We start from the raw sequence: 17,043 nt of genomic DNA on the forward strand, positions 1-17,043 counted from the left end.
AATTTCAGGGGATTTGTAGTTGCACAAATGCCACTCACAGCTTTTGTGCTTTCTGACACAGCGTTTTTCTTCCTTAAAGTTGTTCCACGTTAATGCATTACATCCATAAGCCAACTACAGTACAAAGTAGTAGCAGAATAATAGTGATTTTGTGAAGAAAATGAAACAGAAAAATGGAAGCATCTATGTGATTTATTTTTCCAGGAGATTTCAAGAGCCTGGAAACTCAAAACTATTAAAGCTTCGTTGAAAAAGGTACTTCACCTTATAGAGTAGTTAATTGACCTACTTAATGAGTTGGAAAATAGATTATGTTGGGAAAGAGGTATTTAATGAAGCAGCCCTAGAAATTCTCTACACTAGAAAAAAATCCTTGGCAACCAAGCCTTTGTCAAATTGTCCTTCATTGTGTACTTATTTATCTTACTTGTACCTAATGGATGAAAGCTGTATTTAAAGCAGTTGTTAGACTACACTGTAGATAGGAAAAGACTGTAGTTTTGTTTCTTTAGTCCACTTTTGTCTGTAATAATACTGATATAACTATGGAAGTTCAGTTCTAGAATTTTGACCTTAATGATCAATTATAAAGAGAAAACATAATTCGCTACCCATGCTGTAAAAGAGAACTGGATTCCTTTTATAAAAGAGATAACTTAACCTATAATATTTAAAGATTTAAAAGTCCGAAGAAGGGGCCGGTTGTGGTGGTGCACACCTTTAATCCTACCACTTGGGAGGCAGAGGCAGGTGGATTACTATGAGTTCCAACTGGTCTACAGAGTGAGTCCAGGATAGCCAGGGCTCTGCGTAACAAAGAGAGTGTGTGTGGGAAAACAAAAACAAAGCAAGTCCAAAGAAGGAACTGAATACAATATAATAGGAAAAGAATTTTAAGATGTCTCTGTTTTAGAAAATATAATATCAATTATAATTTCAGAACAAGTAAAACGTCTTTGTCACTTTGTACTGAAGAGCTAATTCTCTCCCTCAGCCTGTGCACTATGAATCTGTTTACATATGGATGTCATCTACAAGCAAACAGATTCTAACAATGACATAGTAAATGATACCAATTTAAGATGACTTATGTACAAATGATTGCAAGGTTGATGAAATTTAGCACATTAATGAGCGACAAAGAGAGAAGGACAGAGAGGGGGAGAGAGGAGATTAAGGAGAAGAGATACAGATACAGAGAGAGGAAAGAGAGAAAGAAAGAAGAGGAGGGGAGAGAGGAGGGGGAGAGGAAAAGAAAGAAGGGGAAGGTGAGGAATAGAAAGAGGAAGGTAGACAGAAGAATGGGAGAGTGAGGACAGGGAGAGAGAGGGAAATGGGAGAGAGAGGAGAGGGAGAGAGAAACTGCGCTTTAAAGTGGTATTTTAAGTTGCTCCAGCCATCAGAATAGGCCACAACACACTGACTTTTGCCCTAAATTAAGGCAATACCTTGATTACAAAAGAGATATTTAGAATAATGGTAAGTTTCTTGGCACAACCTCTTAAAGGGGTAACTAGTCATGATCCCTCAAACCTAAAAATATGTGTATTTTTCGCTACGAGACACAATCTAGATTACTTCATAACTCCACATCAGTTTTCTTTTTAAAATACTGGTCTTTAATTTGTGGGAAAACAATATTAACAAATAAGGAATATCGTAACACCACTTTAAAAACTTGGAAAGGAAATGATGTCACTAAATTATGACATATGAGTGTTCTCTTACTGAAAGAGCTGTGGAATTATCACGGGCCCTCATTTCAAGACTTGCCTCCCTCCAGAGAGGTTTCTTCTTGAGCATCTTCTCTATCTTCAAAGTAACTACATTTCCTTCCAGTTTTTCATCTAAGTGTTTCGCTTGTTGTTTAGTGTCATCTATAGATGAAGTATTTAAATTAAATATATATATAAGTTTAAATGTTTGGGTTTAAAGTTTTACATTAGGTTTGAACTGTTTGGTTTAGTGTACAAGATAACTAAGGCCAATGTCTGTATTTCTAACATAATTAATGTGAACTAGTTAGTTCTTACAGCTATCTTTATAATACAAAACCTTGTTTATAATTGTCATAAATTGGAAAACAACTGTTTGAACTACATGTAAGTAGATCAAATAGTCAATGACTTGTTTAGTTAAACCCTTATTCATGTTGTTTAATGAGCTATCTTTGTTTGTCTTCACATGAATGAAGAGAAAACAATCAAGCGGAAACCATCACCTCCACACTTGGTTGTTATTTATGAAGATCATTGATTACTTTAAATGATGTTTTAACGTAATTCAGCTTATGTCAAACATTCGTAGAAAGGAAAATTAAGATGGATTTTCTCAGAAGTACCGTATCATGTTTTGTCATTTAAAAACAAGATTCTGACTACATTTAATTAATCTGTTAGTTTCTGTTTATTTGTTTGTTTATTTTAGAAATATCACTTAATGTGAAAGTCAATCCTTTTAGAGTCAATGGAACATCAACTTGCACCTATTCTTTCTGAAATCCCTCCGACAGTGCCAGTTATCAATGGAGATCCCATGTACCCTGTAAGAGAAGTTTTGCTTCTTTTTTTCTTTTCACTGTAACTGGTTAAAATATTAGAAAATCTGGCATTGGTTTTTATAATCACTTACTTGGAAAGTTTTTGGTTTTGTTCTTTGTCTTTTCAATGTTGGTTGCTTTCTTTGCAGGCCTTATAAAAATAACAGGACATCCAACACCAGCTTATCCTACATAATATTTCCTTTTTAATTAATTTAGCTGCTCTTTTATATTCCTTTGTGTAATTTAAAAGTCCTAGTCCTATATTGTAAACCTACAGTATCATAGGGTTTATCTTTTGAAATTGTGGCTTTAACTTAAGACTAACGTTCCTTCAGATTTGTTCAATTATCTAATATTTGAAAGTATTGTATTTGATTGGCTATGTTTTCTGTGAAATAGAAATAGTTGGTTTCTAGAAATAGTGAACTTCAGCATTTGCCCCTGTAATTGATAGAGAAGGCCTAACTTAATATATAATATAAAAAGATGACAAACTTTTTGTCTCCTGAATTTAAAAAAAAGCAAAAATGGTACTTTAGCATAACAACATAGACAGAGATGCTTGAGATATGTGTATGCATGAAATGTCAAAATGGCTAGTCTCTTATTAGTGTATGATAATAAATTTTATTTTATGATAAGTTTTATTCTAAAAGTGGCAAAAGTAAAAAAAATGTAATCAAAATTCCTTTTTTTTTTTTTTTAGATAGAGTCTCACCTTCTGGATCCCAGTGCCATGGCTGTGTATACTAGTTACCCACAGATTGTGACTCAGCCCAAGATGCCTTCTTGTCCTCAATACTGGAATCATGTATGTCTGAATTTTACCTTCAGATAAATTTTATTTGGGAGGGGGTTGTTTATTTGTTTGTGGAGGTTTTGTTCTAGGGGGTAGATGCAGAGGAGAATGTTGTCTTTTCATCTCAATGCACCTATTTAAATTTTACTTGGGTGGAAGAATGAGCTGTTATTACTAAGGGGTATTGAATTTCTCCTAAGCATTCATTGACCCAATTGTACTCTTATCCTTAATCATTTTTAAATCCCCATAATTGGGGTGCCTGGATATTATTCAAAGGGATAATAACTTTTCCCATAGAAATCTATGCTATTAAATAATTATCTATTTCTAGATTGTATTCGTTCACGTTAACCCTGGAGAGATCCTTACCATAAAGGCTGATGACGGGTCCATTCAAAATATTCAAGGTTTGTTAAAGTAGAATTAGATGTGTGTTATTTTACAGTCAGATCAAGTGAACCTAAATTTGGTGTAAAATTGCTCTTACTGTTTAGGAGACTGAATATTCTTAAAATAGTCCTCATAGGAGTTTAGCATCAACAGAAGAAGCCCAGCTAATTTTGCTAATCTTTCCAAATATCTTCAAAATGAACTTTTCAAACATGAATGGAAGTTAATTGAAAAATTGTATTTGAAGAAAGCCAGACATTGTAGATACTGGTTTTTACTTATAGTTTTACTTCTAACTTCATATGGGAATTTAATCACTTACCTCACAATATGACCTGTGCTAAAGCTTTTAACAGTAAAATCTTTCAGGTGATTAATGCACTACAGGTTAATACAGAGGACTGTACTTATATCCATTGGAATGTTTGGCATAGTTGCCAGACTTGAGAATACCAAAAGGCAATGAAAGCAACTGTATATACTCTTAATGTTTGCATCAAATTATAAGACCACAAAAAGGCAAACTGACATAACAGGATATGTGGGTTAGTTTTTATATAGTTCTATGTTTGCAAATATGTCTATAATATATTTGAAAAAATAAATAGCATCTGAATTATAGTGGTATGTATTCTTATCAAAGTTAAATTCAGGTTTATTGAATTCGTAAAGCTCAGTATAAACTGCACAGAATGAAACAAATTTTTCAAAGGCAAATATCATCACATGTTCTTTTAATGGCCTCTTCTCCTCTTTTAAAAAGATGCAAACATATATACTTTTTACTTCACGTATGTACATACTGTATTGTGATCATCTCTTCATTGCTCTTTCTTGCTTCCCTTCCACTGATGATGCCCTTTCTCTCCCCATCTGGTCTTTTCTTCTACTTTCATGGGTGTGCTTGCTTGTTTTTTGTGACCCATTGAGTTTAATTAAGTTTACTTGCATGAGCATGGGCAAAGGGCTTTGTATGGGTGTAAGATGGAATCTCAGTGTTGTTTTGATTTGCATTTCACTAGTGACTAAGGAGGTTGAGCATTTCTTTAAGTGTTTCTCAGCCATTCAATATTCCTCTGTTGAGAATTCTCTGTTTAGTTCTGTACCCCACTTATTAATTGAATAATTTGGTTTGCTGATGTTTAATGTCTTGAGTTCTTTATATATTTTGGATATTAGATCTCTGTCAGATGTAGGGTTGGTGAAGATCTTTTTTGGGATCTGGTTTTTTTTTTTTTTTTTTTTTTTTTTTTTTTTTTTTGTCTTTTTTGTCCTAGCTAGCGGGAGAGTGAAGTGACATGACGGTGCCCACAGGAATAGACTTTTCCCTGTGGCCCTAACCAAAATGGAAATCTGGCTTGAGAGGCAATCTGATAAATGAAAGGATGTGAGGAAGGGACATTTGTGTTTATATTCAGCCATGAGAATGTTGGAAGGTGTCCCACATGGTACAGATTCCACTAGAAATGGAGGCTATCAGTTGGGTTCATTTAAATGGAGTGGCCAGGTAAGAATTGATAGTCCTCAGGGAGGCAGAGGCAGGCAGATCTCTGTGAGTTCGAGGCCAACCTGGTCTACAAAGCAAGTCCAGGACAGCCAAGGCTACACAGAGAAACCCTGTCTCAAAAAAAAAAAACAATAAAAGAAAAGAAGTAATAGTCTAGCTAGAAGTTATTGTCTGGCAAAGCCAGAAATCCTTTGCAAGGGTTGAATTGTATTATTACAGGAGATCAAAAACCTCTTGGAAAAGGTGACAAAGGAAAATGACTGTAGGGTCTATGAATAAGAATGGGAGGATAATGAAAGTGACAATGGTTAAAAAGTATCACCATAGGGTGATTTTAGGGAGGCAGGTAAGTATATTAATAATGGTTGTGAAGGTAAAAAGAACCCCTCTGCCCCGGATAGGAGCACAGTGAGGAGTGAGTGAAGGTAAGTGATAACTTCAATCCAAGAATAGTTTAAGAAATTTCCCTAAGGACCATAAGATGGCCCTGCAGGAAAACGTTTTTGCCATGCAAACCTGTGAACCTGAGTTTAATTCCCTGGGAGCACAAGCAAGGAGAGAACTGACTCCTGGAATTGTTCTCTGACCTCCAGCCATGCATGCCTGCACTCATACATACACATATCATTCACACACATAAAAATCATACATACATACACACATACATACATACATACATACATACATACATACATACATACATATAAATCTCTCAAAAGGAGAGTTCCCTAAACTGAGTTGGGTCTTGGAGAAAGCATATCAAGGGAATATGAGGAAAGAGCTTGTAAAATTATATCATACAACACAGAAGAGCAAGAGAATGAGAACTAGCGACTCATGGGATCTAGGGGGCTTTAAGGGTCTCCTTTCCTGGGTCTTACTATAAGAGGAGTCAAGGATCTCCAAAAAGCTCCTGGAAGCTTATGAGCTTCTAGAGGTGGAACAGTGTTCTTACTGCACCGATGAAGCCATGTAAAATAGACCTTGTAGACTTGCTGCTTTTGGAGAAATGAGTAATACTTGATAAAATCTGGTCCAAACAACTTCAAAGGGGCTTTCAAACTGTGGGGAGGACTCGAGGATAGGCTCAGTTCCCTGGGTTAATGTGAGAAATGACCATGACATTATAATAAGACTACTGGAGATGCCGTGTAGTGAAAGTTAGCCAGTTTCTTTCATGACCTTGCGAATCTGAGCACCAGCCTCAAGTGGCAGGTTGGCCAATTAAGCACAGAAAGCACACTCCTCTTCCTCTCTTTCTCCTTTGGGTGAGTAATTGAGAGGGTGCAAACTTCCACAGCATCTAAGCATCTCCCTCTGCCACTCAGCAACAAAAACCATGTGTGTGGTCATCTCTGCACTTTATATATTGTTTACTTTAAAACATCAGATCCATGACCTTGTTACATTTCTAGCTTTATGATTAGTGATTCTCAGTTTTACACTTATAGTTTGGGTGTGTGTGGTAGATTGTCAAGTGAGGGTTAGGGGGTGCAAATAGCTAGAATAACATACTCCAACAGGGGTTCAGTGTTTTCTGTTTATCTGTATTTGAACCTATGCAGGCACAAGGCAGTTTTGAAAATTGCCTTTTTTTTTTCTTATTTCATATAAGCTAATATGAGGGGATAATACCAAAAAAGCTAGTTCAGGTTTGAGCTGTACTTAGCTTGGTACTGAGGGACAGCCTTGGTCATCTGTCCAGTGGTATACTGTACTAGGTAATGAGCCCCAAGACCCACTAGCTCTGCCTCAAGGGAACACTTTGAAGGGTTGAGGTGGTGATGCCATCTAGGGGTTTTTGCTGGTTCTGTCTGATACCCAGTGGAAAACCCTTGAGTGGAGATTTTCAAGGATATAGTATGGCATGTGAGTCCTCCTGCTCTGGCACAGGGTTAACTGGGAGATCTTCCCAACCAAGAGAGCTATGGGGGACCAAAGCCTGAGGTAAGTGCAGCAGCCCTGTGCAGCCAGGCTTGGAAAAATAAGCAGATGGACACCGAGAGGCCCCAAAAGCCTTTGTTGAAAATCCCACTGCTACTCCTTTCTGCTCATGTACTTACAAAGACAAAAAAAAAATTGTACCAAGATCTGTCAGAGCTAATGCTGGCCAGGAGGTAGGTGTCTGCTTAAGGGATAGACTGACTGTTCATGTCCTTTTAGGGATCTCATCTAATGGCTCTTCCTCTGCTTCCCTCAAGTCTTCGTAGACAGTTTACCTATTAGGTCAAACTTGGAAAAGCAGATTCTGTAAAATCCTACCATTCCTAAGAAGGTGCTTAGCTGTTTTGGCTGGAGTACCTATAGTAAAAACAAGATTGTTGAGCCAAGGCCAGTGGTGCACATCTGTAATCCCAGCACTCTGGGAGGTAGATGTAGGTGGATCTCTGTAAGTTCAAGGCCAGCTTGGTCTACAAAGTGAGTCCAGCATAGCCAAACCTACACAGAGGAAACACTATCTCAAAAAAAAAAGCAAAACAAACAAAAAAGATGGTTCCAGTAACTGGAAAAGCTGCTTGTGCTGTTAGTCCAAGTCTCAATAAATGGACCTTTTGGGGAGATCTGAGCCTTTAAAAAGAAGCCTTATAGCTATGTGAAGACACTTTTTGAAGAGTTAGAACAGTGTTTTGAATCTGAACTGTATATATCTTAGTTACAGATTAATGTCCACATACTGAAAGAGACTATTCCTAGGGAGACATTTAAGAGAGGAAAAGTCCCTGTAGAGATATGTTTTAAACATTGGAAAACAAAGGGCTATCCCCAAAGCCCTATGGTAAGACCACTGAATAACATGGTTGGAGGGGTGTTGCCATTATAACATAAGCAGGAGCCTAGAGTTTGTGTCAACAGGAATACAAAAGTAGCATCTTTAATGTCTAATTCTGGGACCCAGAAGATATTGCAGGGTATCTGTTCTATGAAAGTGTAAAGATTAGAAACAATGGCATGGATCACAACCACAGCCTCATTCATAGTCCTCAAATCTTAGGCTGTTCTGTGGTACCCATTTGACTTCTTTATTCCCCAGACAGGGGTGTAGCATGCAGAGTTACAGGGGTATAGTAGCCCAGTAGGCCAGAATTGATCAGTGAAAGGCTGTACGTCTTTCCCTACTTCAGACTTTAAGGGATGTTGGAGCATCCCAGGAAGTTGATAGGATCCTTAAGGGCAGCTGTGATAGGAGTGCCTGTTAGGGACTATCCAGGAATGGAGGTATCCTAGACCTCAGGGGAAACATCTTATATGCATCTACTTTGTAGAATATATGGAGAACCCTTGAGGCCCTGGACAGCAACAGATCACTCCAGGACAGGAGACATAGTGTTAAAGAAAACAAATGAGCCTCTGGAGCCTTAAGTGGATCTGAAGTTTAAACATGAGGTCCCCCCCCCAAAATGATGGCCCTGCCTAGAAAGGGAAGGGAGCAGCTAGGTGGGAGCAAAAAAGAATGAGTGAAATGCTACTTGCCTATCATACAGGTCTAAAAGGTTATCAAGCATCCTTGCCATTAACACCAGGGAGGAGGACCTAATACCCAAATGTCAAACCTGAGAAGGTGCTCAAGACACAAAATTTCACTTTCTTATCAATAATTACTTTTGTCTCTGCCACTTCTAGAACTGCTAAAGGCTCATTCATAGACATAGAGAATACAAAAATCTGTCTAGGCTTAGGATCTTAGTTTTCTATTGCTGTGATGAGACACCATGACCAAGGCAACTTATAAAAGAAATTGAATTTGCAGCTTGCTTGCAGTTTCAAAGAGTGAGTCTGTGACCGTGATGGTAGAGAACATGGCAGCAAATAGGTAGGCATAGCAGCAGAGCAGTAGCTAGAAGGTTGCATCTTATCCAAAAGTTGGAGAAAGAGAGAGAGAGACTGGGCCTGGCTGTAGCTTTTGAAACCTCAAAGCCCAACCCCCAGTGATACTCCTCCTCCAACAAGGTCAGAGCTACTCCAAGGCCACTTTCCAATCCTTCCTAATAGCCTACCAATGAGGAACCCAACACTCAAATATATAAGCCTATAGGACTGTTCTTATTCAAACTACCACGGGGTCTCATCAGTCCTTAGTGAGAGAGGCACCTGTTTCCTTACTGGGAACAAAGTGTAAAAAGAAAAGGAAGGCAATGAGGCAACCCCACAGTGGTGGGGAGAGGTCTGTTTCTAGTAATGAACTATAGAAATTATCCCTGAAAAAATAGTCTTGAGGTCTGTTTCTAAATAAAGCCAAGAAGGGCTCTCATCAGAGAAAGGAAGAGAGCAAACTTTGCTTACAGACTAGAATTTTTATTGGAGCTAAAGAAGGAACTGAGGTCACGGTGTACCAGGTAACAGTCATGCCTGAACTAGGATCTGCAGGAATATTAGTGGTGTTGATTTGAGGAAGTTGATTATGGGGAGTTGAAACTGCTGGCCACAGGAAGGCTGTTCAAGCTGGAATGTAAGCACAGGAAGAAAGGGCATTCAAGCTGGAATGCAGTTTTTATAGTGAGGAAGGACTGGAGTGGTGTGACCTCCAAGTTCTGATCTTGATCTCTTGATTCAGGCTCTATGGCTACAAAGGAAAACTGGGTGGCACTGGCTCTTCCTCTCTTTCCTACAGAAGGACATAGGTTTGGGATGTGAAGGGCCTGAAGGATGAGGACACCTTTGACTTGTTCTTCAGTTGTTGCTCAAGAGGCTGTGACGACTCTGGAGGTTGCTAGGGAGATGATCATCTGCACAGCCAGGTGTGTCCTAACAGAGGTCAAGATATAGATTGTGACCTCTCAGCAGAGTGCAGTTGTGGGTTATAGGAAGGTAAGAGTACATGCATCCGTCCAATTGTTCACGTAGCACACACGCCTGGAAGCCATTAATCCAGATGGTTCCAGTGGTGTATGCCAGGCAACAGAAATGTTAAAGCAGAACATTTTGGAGGAACTTCCCTGAGTGTCCACATTTGGTACGAGTGAGTGTGCCAGAGGGAGATGGAGTGTCCAAAGACAAAGGCATGACAGTCTGAAGGGGGCACCTCCAAAGTTAACTTCTGAGGGTATTGGGTTTTAGGAACAGGATTTTAGAGAACTTATGGGTGAGAATCAAACAGCAGGTAGAGGTGGAGTTGGAGAGAGACAGAGGAGGACTAGGGGTTCAAAAAGAAGGACACAGGGAAGTCAGGACAGTGACTCTGAAGGATCAGGCTTTGGTCACTGATTGCTTAAGGGTAGACAGTTCAGTTAGTCTAAGGAGTTCACCAGATTGAGGAGAAAAGTGTGTTGGTGTGGTAGAGGTGGGGGAGGAGTTAACTTGTGCTTGCACAGAGAGGAGTGAAGGCTGCCACCAGGTGTGGAGAAAGGAAATCCAGGGGATGTGAAGGAGGGCTTGGCAGGCCAGGCAAAGGGCCTTTTGGGTTGGCCTCCTAAAGAGATGTTGAGGGGTTGTAGGCAGGTAAGAAATCTCTGGACATTAATTCTAGTGGCCTGATTGCAGAAGTCTTTGCCTCAACCCCAGTGGTCCCGCACACACCAAACACATATGGAGCAGGAAAGCCATGTCTGCACCAGGGACAGGTAAACATAGTGCCAACATGAGGAGAACACTCAGGAGTTATGGGATTCCCTGAGGTTGATGGGTAGTAAGACAGTTGAGGTATGTAAGGATCCCTGGGGGAGGGGGAGGGAGAGTAGTGAGAGGAGGGACAGGTTGGGAAGTGGATCAGAGAGCATGCCATCAGCCCTCTTTCTCCTCCAGGTCACAGCTGAGGCATATCAGGCTGGGTCTTTTGGTGAGGTGCCAGTGGGACCCCTGAAATAGGGCTCCTGAAATTCAACCTCTGGCTGAGCTGAGGTGTTCTGCCTATGTGATAGGGTGAGGTGGGGAGAGGAGTCTATTGGTGTATACAGTGGAAAGGGGGGGGCACATCCTGGCCCTAGACTGCTCGGCCAGCCCAGAGATGGGCCATTCAATTCCCCAGGGTGACAAAGCTTTTGTCTGTCTGATGGCCTTGGCAGTGGATGATGGCATCCCCTTTGGACAATATGAATGCTTCAAAGAGGAGAGAGGAATGCCTCTCATTGATGGTGGTGGTTGCCTTAGGTGTAAGGAAACCCGATTCTCTCCAAATATAGGGGATGGAGTGAATGATGCCATAGGTTAGGTAGGTATAAATAGAGTCAGGATAGAGAGGCTGAGAGCAGGACCCTCGTGAGTGCAGTGAGCTCTGCCTGCTGAGGAATGGTCTCAGGAAGGAGGGAGTTTGTCTCCTGTGCTCACTGAAATTGGAAGGAGTTGGTATTCCTATGATACCCATCAACAACAGGAGCCCAACCATGTGGGGGAGGGTCCTTGAGGGTGATACATACCCTCAATCAACCAATGCAAGACTCTGGGAAAGGGAGTGGAACTAAGCTGGCCAAAAACCTTAAGGGCTTCTACTCCCTTTTTTGAGTAATCATGAGGTATGTGTGTGTGTGTGTGTCTGTCACGAGAAGGTGTTATCTGTAGCTGGGAGCAGAATGTCTGGGACAGTGGAGGGCGGGGCTGTACAGAAGCTGCAGGGTAGAGAAGGATGATGTGACAAGGCTGGAGGCAAAAGGAGGATATGGAGGAGAGGACAGGAAAAAACAAGTTAATGTAAGATGGACTGACTGCTGTGAGGAATAGCAAGAACAGCAGTTGCCTGAAGTTAGAGACAGGAGGCGCCAGCTCTGACATATGGCATCAGTTTATTTAGGTAAATAGACTACAGGCTAAGGGTAATCACAGCAGTTAGGCTAGAATGCCTAAGACCTGGTAGCAAGCACTGCAGAGGTAAATGTGGAAAAGCTAGAATAGGTTGGGGAGCCCAAGAGCAGGAAGTAAAGGAAGAGCCAGCTTCAGGGTTGTAAAGGATTTATGTATTTCTAGAGTGGGAGCCAAGTGATCATCGATGTCACCATTTCATGTAGCATAAAAGGGCTTTGAAATAATAGCAGTGTTGGAGATACAACTGGCAGGAGCTTATGAGCCCTAAAAATGAATGAAAATCCTTCTTCGCATTAGAGAAATGGATTAGGCTAATCTCCTCCTTCCAAGAAGTGGGAATTGTGGGGTATGGGGGGTGACTGCCAGGCCCAGTTAGGTGACCTGGGATTGGATCCACTGAGTCTTGTTTCTAGAGACTTCCTAAGGTTGGCTAGGAAATTGAGAAGACTAGGGACTTCAGGAGACAATTAGTCAGGTAAGAAACATAGGCGCAGCTCTGCTATGTATTGAAGAAGGGTGCTGGTGTGGAGACAAGGGGCTTTGGCAGCAGTTGTCCAGAGCACTGAATCCTAAGATTCCCTGGGGGGAAGACAGTCAAGTTAAGTTGTTGGAAGAAATTTGAGTCAGGATTAGGCAAAAGAGCTATAGGACTTGAGGTGGGAGACAATAGTGAAGAAAGAACCTGTGAGGTTCAAGACTGTGGAGTGGTGATGGGGGCCAGGGGGTGGGGTGTGAGAAAGGGTTGAGGACTACTAGGTGGATGGGTTCACAGTTAATAGGAGCCCTTGGGTTTCCTGACTGCATGGATGGGCATATTTTGGAAGGAGCTCTCTGCAATGGGGCTAACAGGAACCAGGAAATGGAAGATAACAGGGTTGATACCCATAGCCCTGCAAAGGAAAATGGGTATTGGGCTATCAAAATATATTCAGAAGGGTTATTGAGGGAGATGCATGACAATTGGTGTTTATTGGATGATACTAGATAACTTATGTCTCATATAATGGGGTCATCCACGAGTCACAGTGAAGGTCAAGGAATAAATGGGTTCTCTGTCAGCTGCAGCCTAGCATGAGAGGATAATTTGACAGGCTCCAAGCTTATGCAATAAGTCCCTCCCTGGTAAACAAAAGGGACAGGAGGGTAAAAACAGAAATGAGCGCCTACAGAAAAGGTGGACAGAAAGAAAAGGTGAACAGGAGAATGTGATATGTGGGATCTTGTGCTGTCCTTTCATGACAACAAAAGGGAGAGAAACTCCTATAGTTGTTTCCTGATAGGCGGTTAGAGCAGAAGTAGTCAATTGCACTGCCATCCAAAAGAAAGGACATGATTTTGTCATAGACTATCATAATTACCCTGTATTCTGTGGATTTAGATGTTGTGGGGGCAAAGGATCCTGGGTACCTTCGTTCCTCAGTTGGCAGCATCAGCACAGAAGAAAGCTGCCTAAGAGAAGACTTGTAAGCATTTTAGGTCGAGGATCCCTGTCTGTGAATGTTCCCCTGTCTGGGATAGTCCCTATTCTAGTGCCCCGGTGACTACAAACTAGGCATGGTTTGGTGGGTGGCCTCAGGTTTGGACAAAACTTTGCCCAGTATCCAAAATATCACAACAAAAACTTGGCCCAGCTGGACCAGGAGTGGAGTGACAGGTTTCTTTAGAGGTCCCTTGGGCTGGTCTTTGTATGGCCAAAACAAGCATGTGAGATTTAACCTGTAACTTGCTTTTTGAAGCTTAAGTTGCATCCACTGTGTTGTTAAAGACATGAAGGTCCAAGTTGAGACAGTCCCTCTGTGGGATCTTTGGACCCTGCTCAAGGCATTGCAGCTTTCTTCTTAGTAGCTGAGGCTGATGGAGAAATCAAAAATGGAAGACTTCTCAGGAAGCTCAGGTTTAAGATTGACAAATTTTAACAGTCTGGGTTAATCGGACTGAAAGAGGACTGGTTTCTCAAGTGGAGCCTGTGTGACCTCTAAGCCTTTAATGGTTTTACCTTATGGGCCCGTTCAGCCATGCCAGCTGAAATACTGAAGACCAATTAGTGTTCTGTGTAGGGACAGCCATGGCTATCTTTAAGTGATCATCAGGTGCCTGACAAAGATGGCTGTCATCATGGGCCTCAGCCATTCCCCAGAAATGTTCCATCTCATCCAGGGTTAACGGGGAATAAAGGATAATGTAGTCACCCAGTCAGGTCAGGCCAAACAGCTGGGTGGTGTGGAGAAACTGTCTATGGTCATGGTCGGCAGGATCTACAAAAAGGGAAAAAAATATGGCTTCTATTCAAGCCAAGAGGGACTTAGAAAAGGAAAGTACTCAAGAGTCTGATGACCTCATTTAGGGGGGTCCTAGACAGCATGAAATGGGGGAGAATCAGAGTGGGAGTCATGTAACAGAGGGGGTGTGAATGAGGTGTGGGCTGAGGCAAAGGGCCACGGGGGAGGGGGTGGGGTGGCAGCAGGAGTGGATTTGGAGTGTGTGAAGCGCAAAAGTAGTTGGAAGGCCAAGAAGCTAGGACAGAGGTGGCACACAATGCCTGTTTCTTGAGGGCTGGCTCTCATCAGAAGGAAAGAGAGTCAACTTCCACAGGTGAGGGATTCTATAAGGCTTAGGCTTGGAACATGGTTACTGGTGGTGGGGCTGGGGATTTTCCTGAATGATCAGAATGCCCTTATATAGGTTAGATGAAATGGTGTTAGTGGGTGAACTAGGATGTGCAAGAATGGGGTATTCAGTTAAGGAATTAGGAATCAGTTAAGAGTTAGGAAATTGAAACTGTTAGTTGATGAAATGGAACTGCCTTCAAGACAAGATGATCATGAACCTTGTCACTCAATTCATGGACCTTGTCACTCATGTTTCAGAAGGAAGAGAGGTCAACCAAGGCTCTAATGGTACTTCCTACTAGGGAGGGGCAACAGCCCTAGGAACGAAGGCTTTGAAAAAGAGGGCAGCTTTGGGATGTTCTTGTGGGTTTACTTCCCTAAAAGAAATTAAAGTGATTCTGTGAGCCAAAACTTCTGGAAGAGGGTGGTAAGCAAGGGAGGCAGAGGAGCCCAAGATGATCAGGGTGAAAGGGATCAGCCAAAGGAAGCATCTAGGACAATGAAGATGCCAGCCATGAGCTGGAGTCCTGAAGAAGGGCAGTGGCTCTATCACTTAATCTTTGTACTCCATCTCTACCAGGGCTGACTTGCTTATAAAGAACTATCCCTGATTATTCAGAAGTACACATATACCCCTATGGGTCTTGGTGGCCTCCAGGAAACCAAGATCCCACATGACAACAGCAGCCAGGGAACTGATCTGGTCTTGGACTGTCAAGAGCTGCCATGCAACATCTTTGAAACTTCCTAATACTTGTTTGGAAAGAAGGGTTACTCACAGGATGGAAAACCTTGTACCCATTTCCATCAGAACCCCCAAGATTACTAAGAGGACGATCATCTTCACAGCCCAGTGTGCCCTGACAGAGGTCAAGATCTAGATTGGGATTTGTGTGTCAGGAGGGAAGAGTTAGATGTGCGGCAGAGGAAGGTAAGAGTAGATACACTTATCTAATTAACAGGTAGACACATGTAGGCCTGAGAGCTGCAAATCCAGAAGATTCCAGTGGTGTATGCCAGGCAGTGGAAAGGTCAAAGCAGGATATCTGGAAGAGGTTCCCTGAGTGTCCACATTTGGTGTGAGTGAGCGTGCCAGAGGGAGATGGAGTGTCCAACAGCTAAGGGCTGTTACAGGCCTCATATGGTGGCATAAGAATCTGAAAGGGGCACATGCAAGGTTAAGTTGAAAATATCTGGTTTTAGGAAGAGGATTTCAGGGAAACTATAGGTATTAATTTAATAGCAGGTAGAGATGTATTGGGGAGTAATAAGGAATAGAAGAAAAAACTAGAGGGTGGGGAAAGTAAGACACAAGGAAGGGATCAGAAAGCCAATCTCTTCCCTGGCAGTTAAGAGATCTGGGTTTCGATTTCTGACTGATTAACAGTGAGGATTCAGATGTTCTAAGGAGTTCTTCAGATTGAACAAGGAGAGGAGTGGTAATGGAGTGAGCCGGGGCAAGCATGGTTAGGGTAAGGTTGCAAAGATCAGGTTGTAAGCTGCCAACATTAACAAAATGAAGGATGATGGTCAGGAGTTGCATGGGGGCCAGGTGGGCAGGGCTTGGTAGGCCAGGCAAAGGCCTTTTTATTATTGCCAGTAAAAAGACACCGAGGAGGTTGTAGGCAAGTAAGTGATCTCTGAAAACTAATTATGGTGGCCTATTTGCAGAAATCTCTGCCTCTATCCCCCATGTGTGTACTCAGATCTAACAGTGTCATGTCAGGCATGGTGGGGCCCTGCTTCTGAAGCAAGCCAGGCAGTGATAGAAGGCAGGAAAACCTTGTTAGCTAGCTACCTGAGGCAAGCGAAGGCAGATCCAACACAAGGAGTTGAGGGAATCATTAAAGGACTTCAGGAGATTGGTAGTGAAAAAGACAGGCTGGTTTAGGTATCAAGTAATGACCCAGACCCCTGTCTGAGAGGGAGGGAAAAGAAAAAGAACAGGAGCAGGGCTAGGTGGTAGACTGGGGAGGATCTAGACCCTCTGGGGTGCAGATGAGGCCCTGTGCAGGTGGAAGAGTATTTAGTAACTAGTGTGTTCAGGTCCCCAAGGTCAAAGAGAACCTGCCTTATAGAGGAGAAGTGGTACCAATGGGGAAAAACTTGAAGTTTGGATGTGCGAAGGGTGGTTAGAATGGGCCTGTGCAGGAAAGCCCTTCCCTGTGGCCTTTAGAGGATTCACTGAATGGAGAATCAAAACAAGATCTCAAGGTAGGAGAAGCAAGAAGTAATCTATTGGAGCAGGAATAAGGGCGGGAGCATGGGACTTACTGAAGAACTATGGGAGGGTCTTAAGTATCTAAAATAGAGGTTACTCAATGAAGCGGGAGAGTTTTTTGATGAGTTCAAAGTAAAAGGATGTGTGGACACAATGGGGTGCCTATACATTACCTCAGAAGGGCCAAGGATGAGGGGGTTATAAAGAACATCAGGAAGTCTGAGGAAAGAAATCCAGCCC

At 42.0% G+C, this 17,043-nt stretch overlaps 1 protein-coding gene across 8 annotated transcripts in view; it reads left to right on the plus strand.

Moving 5' to 3' along the window:
• LOC311601648 (fibronectin type III domain containing protein 3C1-like) overlaps nt 1–17,043 on the plus strand; it is a 61,919-nt gene that overhangs the window by 10,211 nt on the left and 34,665 nt on the right. For 4 of the 8 annotated variants that reach the window (XM_084789250.1, XM_084789256.1, XM_084789257.1 and 1 more), the window contains exons 3-6: nt 205–254; nt 2,426–2,544; nt 3,249–3,353; nt 3,676–3,751. In XM_084789250.1, coding sequence (XP_084645376.1) covers nt 2,467–2,544; nt 3,249–3,353; nt 3,676–3,751 — 259 coding nt within the window. In that variant the 5' untranslated portion in view covers nt 205–254; nt 2,426–2,466. The remainder of the gene's footprint in view (nt 1–204; nt 255–2,425; nt 2,545–3,248; nt 3,354–3,675; nt 3,752–17,043) is intronic. The other 4 variants (XM_084789253.1, XM_084789251.1, XM_084789255.1 and 1 more) reach the window with 2 other exon arrangements.

Source organism: Acomys minous, assembly GCF_964271855.1.
Source record: "Acomys minous genome assembly, chromosome: 7".
Taxonomy (NCBI): Eukaryota; Metazoa; Chordata; class Mammalia; order Rodentia; family Muridae; genus Acomys; species Acomys minous.